Below are 22,322 nucleotides of genomic sequence, written 5' to 3'. Positions count from 1 at the left end.
GGCTCTGTCACCACATTATAAGTGTCCTGTTTCCTATATAAGTAAAGAGACTCTGTCACCACATTATAAGTGCCCTATCTCCTATATAAGTAAAGAGGCTCTGTCACCACGTTATAAGTGCCCTATCTCCTATATAAGTAAAGAGGCTGTCACCACATTATAAGTGTCCTATCTCCTATATAAGTAAAGAGACTCTGTCACCACATTATAAGTGCCCTATCTCCTATATAAGTAAAGAGGCTCTGTCACCACATTATAAGTGTCCTATCTCCTATATAAGTAAAGAGACTCTGTCACCACATTATAAGTGTCCTATCTCCTATATAAGTAAAGAGGCTCTGTCACCACATTATAAGTGCCCTATCTCCTATATAAGTAAAGAGGCTCTGTCACCACATTATAAGTGCCCTATCTCCTATATAAGTAAAGAGGCTCTGTCACCACATTATAAGTGTCCTATCTCCTATATAAGTAAAGAGGCTCTGTCACCACACTATAAGTGTCCTATCTCCTATATAAGTAAAGAGACTTTGTCACCACATTATAAGTGCCCTATCTCCTATATAAGTAAAGAGGCTGTCACCACATTATAAGTGCCCTATCTCCTATATAAGTAAAGAGGCTCTGTCACCACATTATAAGTGTCCTATCTCCTATATAAGTAAAGAGACTCTGTCACCACATTATAAGTGCCCTATCTCCTATATAAGTAAAGAGACTCTGTCACCACATTATAAGTGTCCTATCTCCTATATAAGTAAAGAGGCTGTCACCACATTATAAGTGCCCTATCTCCTATATAAGTAAAGAGGCTCTGTCACCACATTATAAGTGTCCTATCTCCTATATAAGTAAAGAGACTCTGTCACCACATTATAAGTGCCCTATCTCCTATATAAGTAAAGAGACTCTGTCACCACATTATAAGTGTCCTATCTCCTATATAAGTAAAGAGACTCTGTCACCACATTATAAGTGTCCTATCTCCTATATAAGTAAAGAGGCTCTGTCACCACATTATAAGTGTCCCATCTCCTATATAAGTAAAGAGGCTGTCACCACATTATAAGTGTCCTATCTCCTATATAAGTAAAGAGGCTCTGTCACCACACTATAAGTGCCCTATCTCCTATATAAGTAAAGAGGCTCTGTCACCACATTATAAGTGTCCTATCTCCTATATAAGTAAAGAGGCTGTCACCACATTATAAGTGCCCTATCTCCTATATAAGTAATGAGGCTCTGTCACCACATTATAAGTGCCCTATCTCCTATATAAGTAAAGGGGCTCTGTCACCACATTATAAGTGTCCTATCTCCTATATAAGTAAAGAGGCTCTGTCACCACACTATAAGTGCCCTATCTCCTATATAAGTTAAGAGGCTCTGTCACCACATTATAAGTGTCCTATCTCCTATATAAGTAAAGTGGCTGTCACCACATTATAAGTGCCCTATCTTCTATATAAGTAAAGAGGCTCTGTCACCACATTATAAGTGTCCTATCTCCTATATAAGTAAAGAGGCTGTCACCACATTATAAGTGTCCTATCTCCTATATAAGTAATGAGGCTCTGTCACTACATTATAAGTGCCCTATCTCCTATATAAGTAAAGAGGCTCTGTCACCACATTATAAGTGCCCTATCTCCTATATAAGTAAAGAGACTCTGTCACCACATTATAAGTGTCCTATCTCCTATATAAGTAAAGAGGCTCTGTCACCACATTATAAGTGTCCTATCTCCTATATAAGTAAAGAGGCTGTCACCACATTATAAGTGTCCTATCTCCTATATAAGTAATGAGACTCTGTCACCACATTATAAGTGCCCTATCTCCTATATAAGTAAAGAGACACTGTCACCACATTATAAGTGCCCTATCTCCTATATAAGTAAAGAGGCTCTGTCACCACATTATAAGTGTCCTATCTCCTATATAAGTAAAGAGACTCTGTCACCACATTATAAGTGCCCTATCTCCTATATAAGTAATGAGACTCTGTCACCACATTATAAGTGTCCTATCTCCTATATAAGTAAAGAGGCTCTGTCACCACATTATAAGTGTCCTATCTCCTATATAAGTAAAGAGGCTCTGTCACCACATTATAAGTGTCCTATCTCCTATATAAGTAATGAGACTCTGTCACCACATTATAAGTGCCCTATCTCCTATATAAGTAAAGAGACACTGTCACCACATTATAAGTGCCCTATCTCCTATATAAGTAAAGAGGCTCTGTCACCACGTTATAAGTGCCCTATCTCCTATATAAGTAAAGAGGCTGTCACCACACTATAAGTGCCCTATCTCCTATATAAGTAATGAGACTCTGTCACCACATTATAAGTGTCCTATCTCCTATATAAGTAAAGAGGCTGTCACCACATTATAAGTGCCCTATCTCCTATATAAGTAAAGAGGCTCTGTCACCACATTATAAGTGTCCTATCTCCTATATAAGTAAAGAGGCTCTGTCACCACATTATAAGTGTCCTGTTTCCTATATAAGTAAAGAGACTCTGTCACCACATTATAAGTGCCCTATCTCCTATATAAGTAAAGAGGCTCTGTCACCACGTTATAAGTGCCCTATCTCCTATATAAGTAAAGAGGCTGTCACCACATTATAAGTGTCCTATCTCCTATATAAGTAAAGAGACTCTGTCACCACATTATAAGTGCCCTATCTCCTATATAAGTAAAGAGGCTCTGTCACCACATTATAAGTGTCCTATCTCCTATATAAGTAAAGAGGCTCTGTCACCACATTATAAGTGCCCTATCTCCTATATAAGTAAAGAGGCTCTGTCACCACATTATAAGTGTCCTATCTCCTATATAAGTAAAGAGGCTCTGTCACCACACTATAAGTGTCCTATCTCCTATATAAGTAAAGAGACTTTGTCACCACATTATAAGTGCCCTATCTCCTATATAAGTAAAGAGGCTGTCACCACATTATAAGTGCCCTATCTCCTATATAAGTAAAGAGGCTCTGTCACCACATTATAAGTGTCCTATCTCCTATATAAGTAAAGAGACTCTGTCACCACATTATAAGTGCCCTATCTCCTATATAAGTAAAGAGACTCTGTCACCACATTATAAGTGTCCTATCTCCTATATAAGTAAAGAGGCTGTCACCACATTATAAGTGCCCTATCTCCTATATAAGTAAAGAGGCTCTGTCACCACATTATAAGTGCCCTATCTCCTATATAAGTAAAGAGGCTCTGTCACCACATTATAAGTGTCCTATCTCCTATATAAGTAAAGAGACTCTGTCACCACATTATAAGTGCCCTATCTCCTATATAAGTAAAGAGACTCTGTCACCACATTATAAGTGTCCTATCTCCTATATAAGTAAAGAGGCTCTGTCACCGCATTATAAGTGTCCTATCTCCTATATAAATAAAGAGGCTGTCACCACATTATAAGTGTCCTATCTCCTATATAAGTAAAGAGGCTCTGTCACCACATTATAAGTGCCCTATCTCCTATATAAGTAAAGAGGCTCTGTCACCACATTATAAGTGTCCTATCTCCTATATAAGTAAAGAGGCTCTGTCACCACATTATAAGTGTCCTATCTCCTATATAAGTAAAGAGGTTCTGTCTCCACATTATAAGTGTCCTATCTCCTATATAAGTAAAGAGACTCTGTCACCACATTATAAGTGCCCTATCTCCTATATAAGTAAAGAGGCTCTGTCACCACATTATAAGTGTCCTATCTCCTATATAAGTAAAGAGACTCTGTCACCACATTATAAGTGCCCTATCTCCTATATAAGTAAAGAGACTCTGTCACCACATTATAAGTGCCCTATCTCCTATATAAGTAAAGAGGTTCTGTCTCCACATTATAAGTGTCCTATCTCCTATATAAGTAAAGAGACTCTGTCACCACATTATAAGTGCCCTATCTCCTATATAAGTAAAGAGGCTCTGTCACCACATTATAAGTGCCCTATCTCCTATATAAGTAAAGAGACTCTGTCACCACATTATAAGTGTCCTATCTCCTATATAAGTAAAGAGGCTCTGTCACCACATTATAAGTGTCCTGTTTCCTATATAAGTAAAGAGACTCTGTCACCACCTTATAAGTGCCCTATCTCCTATATAAGTAAAGAGGCTCTGTCACCACATTATAAGTGTCCTATCTCCTATATAAGTAATTAGACTCTGTCACCACATTATAAGTGTCCTATCTCCTATATAAGTAAAGAGGCTCTGTCACCACATTATAAGTGCCCTGTCTCCTATATAAGTAAAGAGGCTCTGTCACCACATTATAAGTGTCCTATCTCCTATATAAGTAAAGAGGCTCTGTCACCACATTATAAGTGTCCTATCTCCTATATAAGTAAAGAGGCTGTCACCACATTATAAGTGTCCTATCTCCTATATAAGTAAAGAGGCTCTGTCACCACACTATAAGTGCCCTATCTCCTATATAAGTAAAGAGGCTCTGTCACCACATTATAAGTGTCCTATCTCCTATATAAGTAAAGAGGCTGTCACCACATTATAAGTGCCCTATCTCCTATATAAGTAATGAGGCTCTGTCACCACATTATAAGTGCCCTATCTCCTATATAAGTAAAGGGGCTCTGTCACCACATTATAAGTGTCCTATCTCCTATATAAGTAAAGAGGCTCTGTCACCACACTATAAGTGCCCTATCTCCTATATAAGTAAAGAGGCTCTGTCACCACATTATAAGTGTCCTATCTCCTATATAAGTAAAGAGACTGTCACCACATTATAAGTGCCCTATCTTCTATATAAGTAAAGAGGCTCTGTCACCACATTATAAGTGTCCTATCTCCTATATAAGTAATGAGGCTCTGTCACTACATTATAAGTGCCCTATCTCCTATATAAGTAAAGAGGCTCTGTCACCACATTATAAGTGCCCTATCTCCTATATAAGTAAAGAGACTCTGTCACCACATTATAAGTGTCCTATCTCCTATATAAGTAAAGAGGCTCTGTCACCACATTATAAGTGTCCTATCTCCTATATAAGTAAAGAGGCTGTCACCACATTATAAGTGTCCTATCTCTTATATAAGTAAAGAGACTCTGTCACCACATTATAAGTGCCCTATCTCCTATATAAGTAAAGAGACTGTCACCACATTATAAGTGCCCTATCTCCTATATAAGTAAAGAGGCTCTGTCACCACATTATAAGTGTCCTATCTCCTATATAAGTAAAGAGACTCTGTCACCACATTATAAGTGCCCTATCTCCTATATAAGTAAAGAGGCTCTGTCACCACATTATAAGTGCCCTATCTCCTATATAAGTAAAGAGGCTCTGTCACCACATTATAAGTGTCCTATCTCCTATATAAGTAAAGAGACTCTGTCACCACATTATAAGTGTCCTATCTCCTATATAAGTAAAGAGGCTGTCACCACATTATAACTGCCCTATCTCCTATATAAGTAAAGAGGCTCTGTCACCACATTATAAGTGTCCTATCTCCTACATAAGTAAAGAGGCTCTGTCACCACATTATAAGTGTCCTATCTCCTATATAAGTAAAGAGACTCTGTCACCACATTATAAGTGTCCTATCTCCTATATAAGTAAAGAGGCTCTGTCACCACATTATAAGTGCCCTATCTCCTATATAAGTAAAGCGGCTGTCACCACATTATAAGTGCCCTATCTCCTATATAAGTAAAGAGGCTCTGTCACCACATTATAAGTGCCCTATCTCCTATATAAGTAAAGAGGCTCTGTCACCACATTATAAGTGTCCTATCTCCTATATAAGTAAAGAGGCTCTGTCACCACATTATAAGTGTCCTATCTCCTATATAAGTAAAGAGGCTCTGTCACCACATTATAAGTGTCCTATCTCCTATATAAGTAAAGAGACACTGTCACCACATTATAAGTGCCCTATCTCCTATATAAGTAAAGAGGCTCTGTCACCACATTATAAGTGTCCTATCTCCTATATAAGTAAAGAGGCTCTGTCACCACATTATAAGTGTCCTATCTCCTATATAAGTAAAGAGACTCTGTCACCACATTATAAGTGCCCTATCTCCTATATAAGTAATGAGACTCTGTCACCACATTATAAGTGTCCTATCTCCTATATAAGTAAAGAGGCTCTGTCACCACATTATAAGTGTCCTATCTCCTATATAAGTAAAGAGGCTCTGTCACCACATTATAAGTGTCCTATCTCCTATATAAGTAAAGAGACTCTGTCACCACATTATAAGTGTCCTATCTCCTATATAAGTAAAGAGACTCTGTCACCACATTATAAGTGCCCTATCTCCTATATAAGTAAAGAGGCTCTGTCACCACATTATAAGTGTCCTATCTCCTATATAAGTAAAGAGGCTCTGTCACCACATTATAAGTGCCCTATCTCCTATATAAGTAAAGAGGCTCTGTCACCACATTATAAGTGTCCTATCTCCTATATAAGTAAAGAGACTCTGTCACCACATTATAAGTGCCCTATCTCCTATATAAGTAATGAGACTCTGTCACCACATTATAAGTGCCCTATCTCCTATATAAGTAAAGAGGCTGTCACCACATTATAAGTGCCCTATCTCCTATATAAGTAAAGAGACTCTGTCACCACATTATAAGTGTCCTATCTCCTATATAAGTAAAGAGGCACTGTGACCACATTATAAGTGTCCTATCTCCTATATAAGTAAAGAGGCTCTGTCACCACATTATAAGTGTCCTATCTCCTATATAAGTAATGAGACTCTGTCACCACATTATAAGTGCCCTATCTCCTATATAAGTAAAGAGACACTGTCACCACATTATAAGTGCCCTATCTCCTATATAAGTAAAGAGGCTCTGTCACCACATTATAAGTGCCCTATCTCCTACATGATGTGATCGGCGCTGTAATGTCGGTGACAGTAATGCTTTTTATTTAGAAAACGTTCTATATTTACCACGTTAGGAGCGATTTTAGCTTTATGCTAATAAGTTTCTTAATGCCCAACTGGGCGTGTTTTTCCATTAGACCAAGTGGGCGTTGTAAAGAGGAGTGTATGACGCTGACCAATCAGCATCATGCACTTCTCTCCATTCATTTAGTCACCGCATAGTAAGGGTATGTTCACACAGCTTATTTACGGACGTAATTCGGGCGTTTTCCGCCTCGATTTACATCCGAAAATGCGGCTCGATAGCATCGGCAAACATCTGCCCATTGAAAGCAATGGGTTTTACGTTGGTCTATTCCCACGAGGCGTAAATTTACGCGTCGCTGTCAAAAGATGGCGCGTAAATAGACGCCCGCGTCAAAGAAGTGCCTGTCACTTCTTCAGACGTAAATGAAGCCGTTTTCCATTGACTCCATGGAAAAACAGCTTCATTTACGTCCGTAATTGACGCCGCGAAAAAGCGCCTCAACATGCCATGTCGGCTGAAATTACGGAGCTGTTTTCTCCTGAAAACAGCCCCGTAATTTCAGCCGTTACGGACACTGCCGTGTGAACATACCCTAACACTGCGTTGTTCACTATGTGCTGTCTTAGGCTATGTTCACACGGGGTATTTTGCAGAGTTTTTTTACGCAGAAACCGCGTCGCAAAACTCGGCAAAAACGGCCCGAGAACGCCTCCCATTGATTTCAATGGGAGGCGTCGACGTCTTTTTCCCGCGAGCAGTAAAACTGCCTCGCGGGAAAAAGAAGCGACATGCCCTATCTTCGGGCGCTTCCGCCTCTGACCTCCCATTGACTTCAATGGGAGGCAGGAGAAAGCGTATTTCTCGCTGTTTTATGCCCGCGGCGCTCAATGGCCGCGGGCGAAAAACGGCGCGATAATCGCCGCGAAAATCGGCGTGCAGGGAGAGGAATATCTGCCTCAAAGTTCCAAACGGAATTTTGAGGCAGATATTCCTCCCCCAAAATACTCCGTGTGAACATAGCCTGTTTAGACAGCCCAGCCAGGAAGGGATGTCTATTCACAATCCCGACACTTCGTTAACGTATCTGTGGTACTTACAGCAGAGCAAGCGTAATCTCCCTGTAACCTGTGATTTATAGCGAGATCTCGCTATTTAAGTAATAGTACGTCCTGGTAAAAACTGCCATTCCGCCCCCATCCCATCTGTGAGCAATGACAACTGCTGTCACAAACAGCAGTTGTCACATCTCCTTCCCCAGGGTCCCCGCCGATTAACTCCTTAGAAGCCGCGTTCAATAGCGTTTGCGGCTTCTAAGTGGTTAGAACACAATCGACGGCCCCGCAAAGTGATTACATATGCCCTGATGTACTCCGCATAGTTTACATATATCCTGATGTACTCCTCACAGATTACATATACCCTGATGTACCCCGCTCAGATTACATATACCCTGATGTACTCCTCACAGATTACATATACCCTGATGTACTCCTCACAGTTTACATATATCCTGATGTACTCCTCACATATTACATATACCCTGATGTACTCCTCACAGATTACATATACCCTGATGTACTCCTCACATATTCCATATACCCTGATGTACTCCTCACATATTACATATACCCTGATGTACTCCTCACAGATTACATATACCCTGATGTACTCCTCACAGATTACATATACCCTGATGTACTCCTCACATATTACATATACCCTGATGTACTCCTCACATATTACATATATCCTGATGTACTCCTCACAGATTACATATACACTGATGTACTCCTCACAGATTACATATACCCTGATGTACTCCTCACAGATTACATATACCCTGATGTACTCCACACAGATTACATATATCCTGATGTACTCCTCATTGATTACATATACTCTGATGTACTCCTCACATATTACATATACCCTGATGTACTCCTCAGATTACATATACCCTGATGTACTCCTCACATATTACATACACCCTGATGTACTCCTCACAGATTACATATACCCTGATGTACTCCTCACATATTACATATACCCTGATGTACTCCTCACATATTACATATACCCTGATGTACTCCTCACATCTTACATATACCCTGATGTACTCCACACAAATTACATATACCCTGATGTACTCCTCACAGATTACATATACCCTGATGTACTCCTCACACCTTACATATACCCTGATGTACTCCTCACAGCTTACATATACCCTGATGTACTCCTCACAGCTTACATATACCCTGATGTACTCCTCACAGCTTACATATACCCTGATGTACTCAACCCAGTTTACATATACCCTGATGTACTCCTCACAGATTACATATATCCTGATGTACTCCTCACAGATTACATATATCCTGATGTACTCCTCACAGTTTACATATACCCTGATGTACTCCTCACAGATTACATATACCCTGATGTACTCTTCACAGATTACATATACCCTGATGTACTACTCACAGATTACATATACCCTGATGTACTCCTCACAATTTACATATACCCTGATGTACTCATCACAGCTTACATATACCCTGATGTACTCCTCACATATTACATATACCCTGATGTACTCCTCACATATTACATATACCCTGATGTACTCCTCACAGATTACATATACCCTGATGTACTCCTCACATATTACATATACCCTGATGTACTCCTCACAGATTACATATACACTGATGTACTCCTCACATATTACATATACCCTGATGTACTCCTCACATATTACATATATCCTGATGTACTCCTCACAGATTACATATACCTTGATGTACTCCTCACATATTACATATACCCTGATGTACTCCTCACATATTACATATACCTTGATGTACTCCTCACATATTACATATACCCTGATGTACTCCTCACATAATACATATACCCTGATGTACTCCTCACATATTACATATATCCTGATGTACTCCTCACAGATTACATATATCCTGATGTACTCCTCACAGTTTACATATACCCTGATGTACTCCTCACAGATTACATATACCCTGATGTACTCCTCACAGATTACATATACCCTGATGTACTACTCACAGATTACATATACCCTGATGTACTCCTCACAATTTACATATACCCTGATGTACTCCTCCCAGCTTACATATACCCTGATGTACTCCTCACAGATTACATATATCCTGATGTACTACTCACAGATTGCATATATCCTGATGTACTCCTTACATATACCCTGATGTACTCCTCACATATTACATATACCCTGATGTACTCCTCACAGATTACATATACACTGATGTACTCCTCACAGATTACATATACCCTGATGTACTCCTCACAGATTACATATACCCTGATGTACTCCACACAGATTACATATATCCTGATGTACTCCTCATTGATTACATATACTCTGATGTACTCCTCACATATTACATATACCCTGATGTACTCCTCAGATTACATATACCCTGATGTACTCCTCACATATTACATATACCCTGATGTACTCCTCACAGATTACATATACCCTGATGTACTCCTCACATATTACATATACCCTGATGTACTCCTCACATCTTACATATACCCTGATGTACTCCACACAAATTACATATACCCTGATGTACTCCTCACAGATTACATATACCCTGATGTACTCCTCACAGATTACATATACCCTGATGTTCTCCTCACATCTTACATATATCCTGATGTACTCCTCACAATTTACATATACCCTGATGTACTCCTCACAGATTACATATACCCTGATGTACTCCGCAGATTACATATATCCTGATGTACTCCTCACAGATTGCATATATCCTGATGTACTCCTTACATATACCCTGATTTACTCCTCACATATTACATATACCCTGATGTACTCCTCACAGATTACATATACACTGATGTACTCCTCACAGATTACATATACCCTGATGTACTCCTCACAGATTACATATACCCTGATGTACTCCACACAGATTACATATATCCTGATGTACTCCTCACAGATTACATATACCCTGATGTACTACTCACAGATTACATATACCCTGATGTACTCCTCACAATTTACATATACCCTAATGTACTCCTCACAGCTTACATATACCCTGATGTACTCCTCACAGATTACATATATCCTGAAGTACTCCTCACAGATTGCATATATCCTGATGTACTCCTTACATATACCCTGATGTACTCCTCACATATTACATAAACCCTGATGTACTCCTCACAGATTACATATACACTGATGTACTCCTCACAGATTACATATACCCTGATGTACTCCTCACAGATTACATATACCCTGATGTACTCCACACAGATTACATATATCTTGATGTACTCCTCATTGATTACATATACTCTGATGTACTCCTCACATATTACATATACCCTGATGTACTCCTCAGATTACATATACCCTGATGTACTCCTCACATATTACATATACCCTGATGTACTCCTCACAGATTACATATACCCTGATGTACTCCTCACATATTACATATACCCTGATGTACTCCTCACATCTTACATATACCCTGATGTACTCCACACAAATTACATATACACTGATGTACTACTCACATATTACATATACCCTGATGTTCTCCTCACATTTTACATATATCCTGATGTACTACTCACAGATTACATATACCCTGATGTACTACTCACAGATTACATATATCCTGATGTACTCCTCACATATTACATATATCCTGATGTACTCCTCACATATTACATATACCCTGATGTACCCCTCACATATTACATATACCCTGATGTACCCCTCACAGATTACATATACCCTGATGTACTCCTCACAGATTACATATACCCTGATGTACTCCTCACATATTACATATACCCTGATGTACTCCTCACAGATTACATATACCCTGATGTACACCTCACATATTACATATACCCTGATGTACTCCTCACATTTTACATATAACCTGATATACTCCTCACAGATTACATATACCCAGATGTACTCCTCACATATTACATATACCCTGATGTACTCCTCACATCTTACATATACCCTGATGTACTACTAACAGATTACATATACCCTGATGTACTCCTCACAGATTACACATACCCTGATGTACTCCTCACAGATTACATATACCCTGATGTACTCCTCAGATTACATATATCCTGATGTACTCCTCACATATTACATATACCCTGATGTACTCCTCACACCTTACATATACCCTGATGTACTCCTCACAGCTTACATATACCCTGATGTACTCCTCACAGCTTATATATACCCTGATGTACTCAACCCAGTTTACATATACCCTGATGTACTCCTCACATATTACATATATCCTGATGTACTCCTCACAGATTACATATATCCTGATGTACTCCTCACAGTTTACATATACCCTGATGTACTCCTCACAGATTACATATACCCTGATGTACTCCTCACAGATTACATATACCCTGATGTACTACTCACAGATTACATATACCCTGATGTACTCCTCACAATTTACAAATACCCTGATGTAATCCTCATAGATAACATATATCCTGATGTACTCCTCACAGTTTACATATACCCTGATGTACTTGTCACAGATTACATTTACCCTGATGTACTCCTCACATACTACATATACCCTGATATACTCCGCACAGCTTACATATACCCTGATGTACTCCTCACAGTTTACATATACCCTGATGTACTCCTCACAGATTACATATATCCTGATGTACTCCGCCCATCTTACATATACCCTGATGTACTCCGCACAGCTTACATATACCCTGATGTACTCTGTCCAGCTTACATATACCCTGATGTACTCCGCTCAGATTACATATACTCTAATGTACTACGCAGATTACATATCCTGATGTACTCCGCCCAGTTTACATATACCCTGATGTACTCAGCACAGATTACATATATCCTGATGTACTCCTCACAGTTTACATATACTCTGATGTACTCCGTCCTGCTTACATATACCCTGATGTACTCCGCTCAGATTACATATACCCTGATGTACTCCTCACGGCTTACATATACCCTGATGTACTCAACCCAGCTTACATATACCCTGATGTACTCCTCACGTATTACATATATCCTGATGTACTCCTCACAGATTACATATATCCTGATGTACTCCTCACAGATTACATATATCCTGATGTACTCCTCACAATTTACAAATACCCTGATGTACTTTTCACAGATTACATATACCCGGATGTAATCCTCATAGATAACATATCTCCTGATGTACTCCTCACAGTTTACATATACCCTGATGTACTCGTCACAGATTACATATACCCTGATGTACTCCTCATAGATAACATATATCCTGATGTACTCCTCACATATTACATATACCCTGATATACTCCGCACAGCTTACATATACCCTGATGTACTCCACACAGTTTACATATACCCTGATGTACTCCTCACAGATTACATATATCCTGATGTACTCCGCCCATTTTACATATACCCTGATGTACTCCGCACAGTTTACATATACCCTGATGTACTCCGCTCAGATTACATATACCCTAATGTACTACGCAGATTACATATCCTGATGTACTCCGCCCAGTTTACATATACCCTGATGTACTCAGCACAGATTACATATAGCCTGATGGGCTCCTCACATATTACATATACCCTGATGTACTCCTCACATATTACATATACCCTGATGTACTCCTCACAGATTACATATATCCTGATGTACTCCTCACAGATTACATATACCCTAATGTACTCCTCACATATTACATATACCCTGATATACTCCTCACATCTTACATATAGCCTGATGTACTCCTCACATATTACATATACCCTGATGTACTCCTCACAGATTACATATTCCCTGATATACTCCTCACATATTACATATACCCTGATGTGCTCCTCACATATTACATATACCCTGATGTACTCCTCCCATATTACATATACCCTGATGTACTCCTCACATATTACATATACCCTGATGTACTCCTCACATATTACATATACCCTGATGTACTCCTCACAGATTACATATACCCTGATGTACTCCTCACAGATTACATATACCCTGATGTACTCCTCACATATTACATATACCCTGATGTACTCCTCACATATTACATATACCCTGATGTATTCCTCACAGATTACATATACCCTGATGTACTCCTCACATATTACATATATCCTGATGTACTCCTCACATATTACATATAACCTGATGTACTCCTCACAGATTACATATACCCTGATGTGCTCCTCACATATTACATATATCCTGATGTACTCCTCACATATTACATATATCCTGATGTACTCCTCACATCTTACATATACCCTGATGTACTCCTTACATATTACATATACCCTGATGTGCTCCTCACATCGTACTCCTCACATATTACATATATCCTGATGTACTCCTCACAGATTACATATACCCTGATGTACTCCTCACATATTACATATACCCTGATGTACTCCTCACAGATTACATATACCCTGATGTACTCCTCACATATTACATATACCCTGATGTACTCCTCACATATTACATATACCCTGATGTACTCCTCATATATTACATATACACTGATGTACTCCTCACAGATTACATATACCCTAAAGTACTCCTCACAGATAACATATACCCTAATGTACTCCTCCCATTTTACATATATCCTGATGTACTCCTCACATATTACATATACCCTGATGTACTCCTCACAGATTACATATATCCTGATGTACTCCTCACATATTACATATACCCTGATGTATTCCTCACATATTACATATATCCTGATGTACTCCTCACATATTACATATACCCTGATGTATTCCTCACATATTACATATATCCTGATGTACTCCTCACAGATTACATATTCCCTGATATACTCCTCACATATTACATATACCCTGATGTGCTCCTCACATATTACATATACCCTGATGTACTCCTCACAGCTTACATATACCCTGATGTACTCCTCACATATTACATATACCCTGATGTACTCCTCACATATTACATATACCCTGATGTACTCCTCACATATTACATATACCCTGATGTACTCCTCACATATTACATATACCCTGATGTACTCCTCCCATATTACATATACCCTGATGTACTCCTCACATATTACATATACCCTGATGTACTCCTCACAGATTACATATACCCTGATGTACTCCTCACAGATTACATATACCCTGATGTACTCCTCACAGATTACATATACCCTGATGTACTCCTCACAGATTACATATACCCTGATGTACTCCTCACAGATTACATATATCCTGATGTACTCCTCACATATTACATATACCCTGATGTACTCCTCACAGATTACATATACCCTGATGTACTCCTCACATATTACATATACCCTGATGTACTCCTCACAGATTACATATACCCTGATGTACTCCTCACATATTACATATACCCTGATGTACTCCTCATAGATTACATATACCCTGATGTACTCCTCACAGATTACATATACCCTGATGTACTCCTCACATATTACATATATCCTGCTGTACTCCTCACAGATTACATATACCCTGATGTACTCCTCACATATTACATATACCCTGATGTACTCCTCACATATTACATATACCCTGATATACTCCTCACATATTACATATACCCTGATATACTCCTCACATATTACATATACCCTGATGTACTCCTTGTTATCGTTTCTTTCTTTTTAAATATAAATAAATTTTGAGCTAAAACGACTTTATTTCCACTGCTCAATTCTAATACAATCGATGTAACACCTGTGGTGTCAAAATGCTCACTGCAGCCCTAAATGCTCGCCCTGAGGGGTGTAGAATCCAAAATGGGGTCATTTGGGGAGGGTCTCCATACCTCCGAACACTCCCAGATTCCAGGTGGTGTCCCGATCGGCCGCTGGCATGTCCCGGTGTCAACTGCATCTACGTTCTCAGGACACAGACCAGGGCCAGCGTCCACACATGGTCGAATCGGGCAAATGCCGGGGCCCCCTGCTCTTATAGGGGGGTCCACTCAGCTGACGGCTGCTTTATGCTGCCCAGCTCAATTTCACTTTGCACAAACTGGGGGTCTTTCATATTTGTTCTCCCGTTTCTGCCGCCGCGTGAGTTGCTCCGCAAAGAGTCCAATAAGTCACATGGCACACTAGGGCCACATATGTCATATCACTAAACACTGCAGAATCGGGGTAATAAATATTGAGCTGTGATTCTCTGTTATCATCTGCTGTGTTAGTGAAATAAAGGAATAAAATTATATCTGCAGAATAAGAGAAACATTCGGACATTTCACCCCCACTTTTTATGGGGGGGGGGTAATATATTGTCCCTTGTTGGCATTACTTTATCTGTCCTTCTGTTTTATGTCGTTAGAAAATGTATAAATTTACCAGCAATTGTTTATATTTTCAAGAAAAATTCCAAAAAGCCTCCAGACAGATACAGAGTGATATATTCTGCAGATTATTACACCACTGACCTCTCTACAGATCTGCAGAACATTGCTCTGTCCTCTCCACCTCCTGACAGATACAGAGTGATATATTCTGCAGATTATTACACCACTGACCTCTCTAGAGACCTGCAGAACATTGCTCTGTCCTCTCCACCTCCTGACAGATACAGAGTGATATATTCTGCAGATTATTACACCACTGACCTCTCTACAGATCTGCAGAACATTGCTCTGTCCTCTACTGATAGATACAGAGTGATATATTCTGCAGATTATTACACCACTGACCTCTCTACAGATCTGCAGAACATTGCTCTGTCCTCTACTGACAGATACATAGTGATATATTCTGCAGATTATTACACCACTGACCTCTCTACAGATCTGCAGAACATTGCTCTGTCCTCTACTGACAGATACATAGTGATATATTCTGCAGATTATTACACCACTGACCTCTCTACAGATCTGCAGAACATTGCTCTGTCCTCTCCACCTCCTGACAGATACAGAGTGATATATTCTGCAGATTATTACACCACTGACCTCTCTAGAGATCTGCAGAACATTGCTCTGTCCTCTACTGACAGATACATAGTGATATATTCTGCAGAGTATTACACCACTGACCTCTCTACAGATCTGCAGAACATTGCTCTGTCCTCTACTGACAGATACAGAGTGATATATTCTGCAGATTATTACACCACTGACCTCTCTACAGATCTGCAGAACATTGCTCTGTCCTCTCCACCTCCTGACAGATACAGAGTGATATATTCTGCAGATTATTACACCACTGACCTGTCTACAGATCTGCAGAACATTGCTCTGTCCTCTACTGACAGATACAGAGTGATATATTCTGCAGATTATTACACCACTGACCTCTCTACAGATCTGCAGAACATTGCTCTGTCCTCTACTGACAGATACAGAGTGATATATTCTGCAGATTATTACACCACTGACCTCTCTACAGATCTGCAGAACATTGCTCTGTCCTCTACTGACAGATACAGAGTGATATATTCTGCAGATTATTACACCACTGACCTCTCTACAGATCTGCAGAACATTGCTCTGTCCTCTACTGACAGATACATAGTGATATATTCTGCAGATTATTACACCACTGACCTCTCTAGAGATCTGCAGAACATTGCTCTGTCCTCTACTGACAGATACATAGTGATATATTCTGCAGAGTATTACACCACTGACCTCTCTACAGATCTGCAGAACATTGCTCTGTCCTCTACTGACAGATACAGAGTGATATATTCTGCAGATTATTACACCACTGACCTGTCTACAGATCTGCAGAACATTGCTCTGTCCTCTACTGACAGATACATAGTGATATATTCTGCAGATTATTACACCACTGACCTGTCTAGATATCTGCAGAACATTGCTCTGTCCTCTACTGACAGATACATAGTGATATATTCTGCAGATTATTACACCACTGACCTCTCTACAGATCTGCAGAACATTGCTCTGTCCTCTCCACCTCCTGACAGATACATAGTGATATATTCTGCAGATTATTACACCACTGACCTGTCTACAGATCTGCAGAACATTGCTCTGTCCTCTACTGACAGATACATAGTGATATATTCTGCAGATTATTACACCACTGACCTCTCTACAGATCTGCAGAACATCGCTCCTCTACCTCCTGACAGATACAGAGTGATATATTCTGCAGATTATTACACCACTGACCTCTCTACAGATCTGCAGAACATTGCTCTGTCCTCTCCACCTCCTGACAGATACAGAGTGATATATTCTGCAGATTATTACACCACTGACCTCTCTACAGATCTGCAGAACATTGCTCTGTCCTCTACTGACAGATACAGAGTGATATATTCTGCAGATTATTACACCACTGACCTTTCTACAGATCTGCAGAACATTGCTCTGTCCTCTCCACCTCCTGACAGATACAGAGTGATATATTCTGCAGAGTATTACACCACTGACCTCTCTAGAGATCTGCAGAACATTGCTCTGTCCTCTCCACCTCCTGACAGATACAGAGTGATATATTCTGCAGATTATTACACCACTGACCTGTCTAGAGATCTGCAGAACATTGCTCTGTCCTCTACTGACAGATACAGTGTGATATATTCTGCAGATTATTACACCACTGACCTCTCTACAGATCTGCAGAACATTGCTCTGTCCTCTCCACCTCCTGACAGATACAGAGTGATATATTCTGCAGAGTATTACACCTATAACCTTCGGACCCCCATAGAACACAGGTTCCCTGGATAAATTCCCCAATCTAGAAATGAAAACACTAAAAATGGTAAAAATAAATCTGTTTATTATAGAATCTGGTAGAATTTCTGTGCGGTTTTCTGTGGCTCCGGCCCTTTAACATGCGATGATCGGTGAGATGAAGAGGGGGAGGGTCCTTCTTCACCCGTGGATATGGCCGCCAGTCCACCCTTACACAGCTCGATCCTGGATCAGAAGAAACCGGAAACGTTTTTCATATTTTTCAAAGTCGGATCCTAGAAAAGGAAAAAATACAAATAAGCAAAAAAATTCACAAAACCTTCACCACAAGGAGAAGATGAAGACGAGCGGAAGACGTCAGACTTACCGGATCTCACGTCTGCTCATCACTGGAGGAGTCTTCATGGGAATTTCTGATGGTTTAGGTGGTAAAGACCACAATATTGGGGTGACAACTGCAAAACAAATCAGAAATTCAGTGTCCAGGCGGCTGTAGAAGAGTCGTGAGGTGAGAAGATCATCAGTGGACGGCACTTACCTCACCTAAAGATGGTAAATGGGCCCCGAGCGGCAGATGGAAATAAGATGGCCGCTATCTCTCCCGGGGGTTGGAGGCCCTGATGGTAAATGGGCCCCAAGTGGCAGATGTTACTAAAATGGCCACTTTCTCTTTCGGGGGTTGGAGGCCCTGATGTTAACCGTAGCCCCCGAAAGGTCGTCCATCTCCACATCAGGAGCTGGAAATTGGCGTCCGCCAACCTCCATCTTCCCATCCTCCATCTCCACGTCCTCTGGAAACTGGCGTCCGCCAGCCTCCATCTTCTCATCCTCCTCCTCCATCTCCACGTCCTCTGGAAACTGGCGTCCGCCAGCCTCCATCTTCTCATCCTCCTCCTCCATCTCCACGTCCTCCGGAAATTGGCGTCCGCCAACCTCCATCTTCTCTACAACACTCATCATTGGAAACATCACCATCCTCCTCTTCTTCATATGAGACACGTCCATGATGAGAGCCAGCAAGAGAAACTGACACCGCGGTCAATGTGTGACCCCAATTTATAAACTTGATGATGTCACAACCTGAGGGCCATTATGTGCAAACGGAACACATGCAGATCACAGGCCCCGCCCTTCACATGACATCACGCTCAGATTCTCTAGAGGACGTCACGCTCAGAGAAATAGAATCTGCCCACATTCTAGATGACATCACAAGAAGCGTATCCCAGTGAACCGTTACAACAGAGCGGCCATTTATAACGTAATATGGTAGAAGAATACAGACAGTCGGGGGTTTTAAATAAAACATTTTTACACCGTTCACTGTGTGAGTCAAATAATGCCATGTTGTAATAGTTCCGGACTTTTACAGATGCAGCGATACCAATTTTATTATTATTTTTTTATTTTTACATTGTGCTTGGGGAAAATGGGAAATGTTTTTTTTTAACTTTAGATTATTTTTTTTTACACACATTTTATTAGTTCCCCTAGGGGACTTGAACCAGTGATCATTAGATCGCTGGTACAATACACTGCAATACATGGATGAGTTACGGAAACAGCGTAACTCGCTGAGCTACGCTGTTTCCGGAACTCCCATAGTAGTGAATGTCCGTTATAGAAGCAGCGTAGCGTGCTACTCTGTAGCCGTAACTACTATTCAGTTCTATGGGAGTTGCGGAAACTGCGTAGCTCAGAGAGTTACGCTGTTTGCGTACCTCGAACATGTAACCAGGAAGTGAAGTGGCCGGAAGACCGCGGAGCCGGGTAAGATGGAATGGGGCTTAGGGGGCCCCGTTCTAGAGATATTACACCTGTGGATATGTCATAAATGTCCTTCGTAGGAAAACCAATATAAATGCTGCGGTCGCTATTGACCACAGTATTTAACTAGTTAAACAGCGCCATCTCTGTTCCTAGCCGGTAGTGCAGCGTGTCAGAAGCTGACACCTGCAGTGTATGGGGCAGGCTCAGCGCGTGAGCCCGCTCCATACATCATCCCCTCCCCCGCCTGATGATGTGCTGGCACATCACGGGTCGGGAAGGGGTTAAGTAAGGAGCGGTCAGGGGGCCCGGCACTGCCGACTATAACACGCAGGGACTTGTTAGCAAGATTTATTCTTGCTAAAAACTGCGCCTTATAGTCCGAAAAATACTTTATATATATATTGATTGTAGATTTTGTCAATTGTATTTTCGGTACATAATTAACCCTTTCATGACCAGGGGTCATTGATGCCCCTGCGTCCAGGTCACATTTTCCGTTTCTGATTTGCACTTCTTTAGACGATAATAACTTTGCAACCGCTTTGAATATCACAACTATTTTAACTTTGATTTTTACAAGACTTATGAGGCTTTCATTTTCTAGATTAGTTTAATTAATTCCATATTTTACAATTTTATTATGAGCAGAAAAATCACAAAAAAAATTGAAAAATAAACAATTTTGTAATTTTTTAAAATAGATTTACCCGTTATTTATGTGTGTGTGTGCGTATGTTATATATATATATAAATATATACACATATATATATACACACATACATATATACACATACATACACACATACATATATACACATACATACACACATACATATATACACATACATACACACATACATGCACACATACATATATACACATACATACATACACATACATACACATACATACATACACATATATACACATACATACACACATACATATATACACACACACACACACACACATACATACATACACATACATATATACACACACATACATACATATATACACATACATACACACACATACATATATCCACATACATACACACACATACACATACATACATATATACACATACATATATACACACTGTTGCAGTTCTTTAACGCCTTAACGCTCCATGACCTACTATTAGGTCATGCTAACTGTAGCGTTCGTGCTCAGTGACCTAATAGTAGGTCATGGAGTAAACACGGCGCCGTTCACGCGGGGCGCGTTCATGAGCTGTGATAGCTGCTGTTTCCGACAGCAGACTATCACTGCTCAATGTGCCGGGACCGATCGCGAAGCTTCCCCGCCGATTAACCCCTCAGAAGCCGCGTTCAATAGCGATCGCGGCTTCTTAGGGGTTAATCCGCCATCGCCGGCCTGCTACACGATAGCGGCCGGCGATGGTGACTATGGCAACCGGACACCAAACAATGGCGTCCGGCTATGCCATAGACGGAAGCCTAGTGGTTCCTGACAACGTCAGGACCCACTATGCTTGCTGTCAGTGAGTAGCTGACAGTTCTAATACACTGCACTACGCATGTAGTGCAGTGTATTAGAATTGCGATCAGGGCCTCCTGCCCTCAAGTCCCCTAGTGGGACAAAGTAATAAAGTTAAAAAATAGTTAAAAAAAGATGTGTAAAAATAAGAAAATAAAAGTTTTAAAAAGTATTAAAAGTAAAAATCCCCCCTTTTCCCTTATCAGTCATTTATTATTAATAAAAATATATAAACAAACAAACTATACATAATTGGTATCGCCGCGTCCGTAACGGC

General features: G+C 40.2%; 1 protein-coding gene across 3 annotated transcripts in view; it reads right to left on the bottom strand.

The window, feature by feature from the left end:
* Positions 1 to 22,322, bottom strand: part of LOC142717117 (oocyte zinc finger protein XlCOF7.1-like) — a 71,984-nt gene that overhangs the window by 22,040 nt on the left and 27,622 nt on the right. Inside the window, exons 7-8 of one of the 3 annotated variants that reach the window (XM_075848726.1) lie at positions 19,139 to 19,226; positions 18,857 to 19,046 (exon numbers count right to left, since the gene is read on the bottom strand). The exons of the other annotated variants lie outside the window; for them this stretch is intronic. Of the exons in view, the coding sequence (XP_075704841.1) occupies positions 19,034 to 19,046; positions 19,139 to 19,226 (101 nt within the window). The 3' untranslated portion in view covers positions 18,857 to 19,033. Of the gene's footprint in view, positions 1 to 18,856; positions 19,047 to 19,138; positions 19,227 to 22,322 lie in introns of those variants that run through there. 3 annotated transcript variants of the gene reach the window in all.

Source organism: Rhinoderma darwinii, unplaced genomic scaffold (genome assembly GCF_050947455.1).
Source record: "Rhinoderma darwinii isolate aRhiDar2 unplaced genomic scaffold, aRhiDar2.hap1 Scaffold_4532, whole genome shotgun sequence".
NCBI classification, from domain to species: domain Eukaryota; kingdom Metazoa; phylum Chordata; class Amphibia; order Anura; family Rhinodermatidae; genus Rhinoderma; species Rhinoderma darwinii.
Note: the sequence above shows the minus strand (reverse complement) of the source record. Positions and strands in the feature narration are given on the sequence as shown.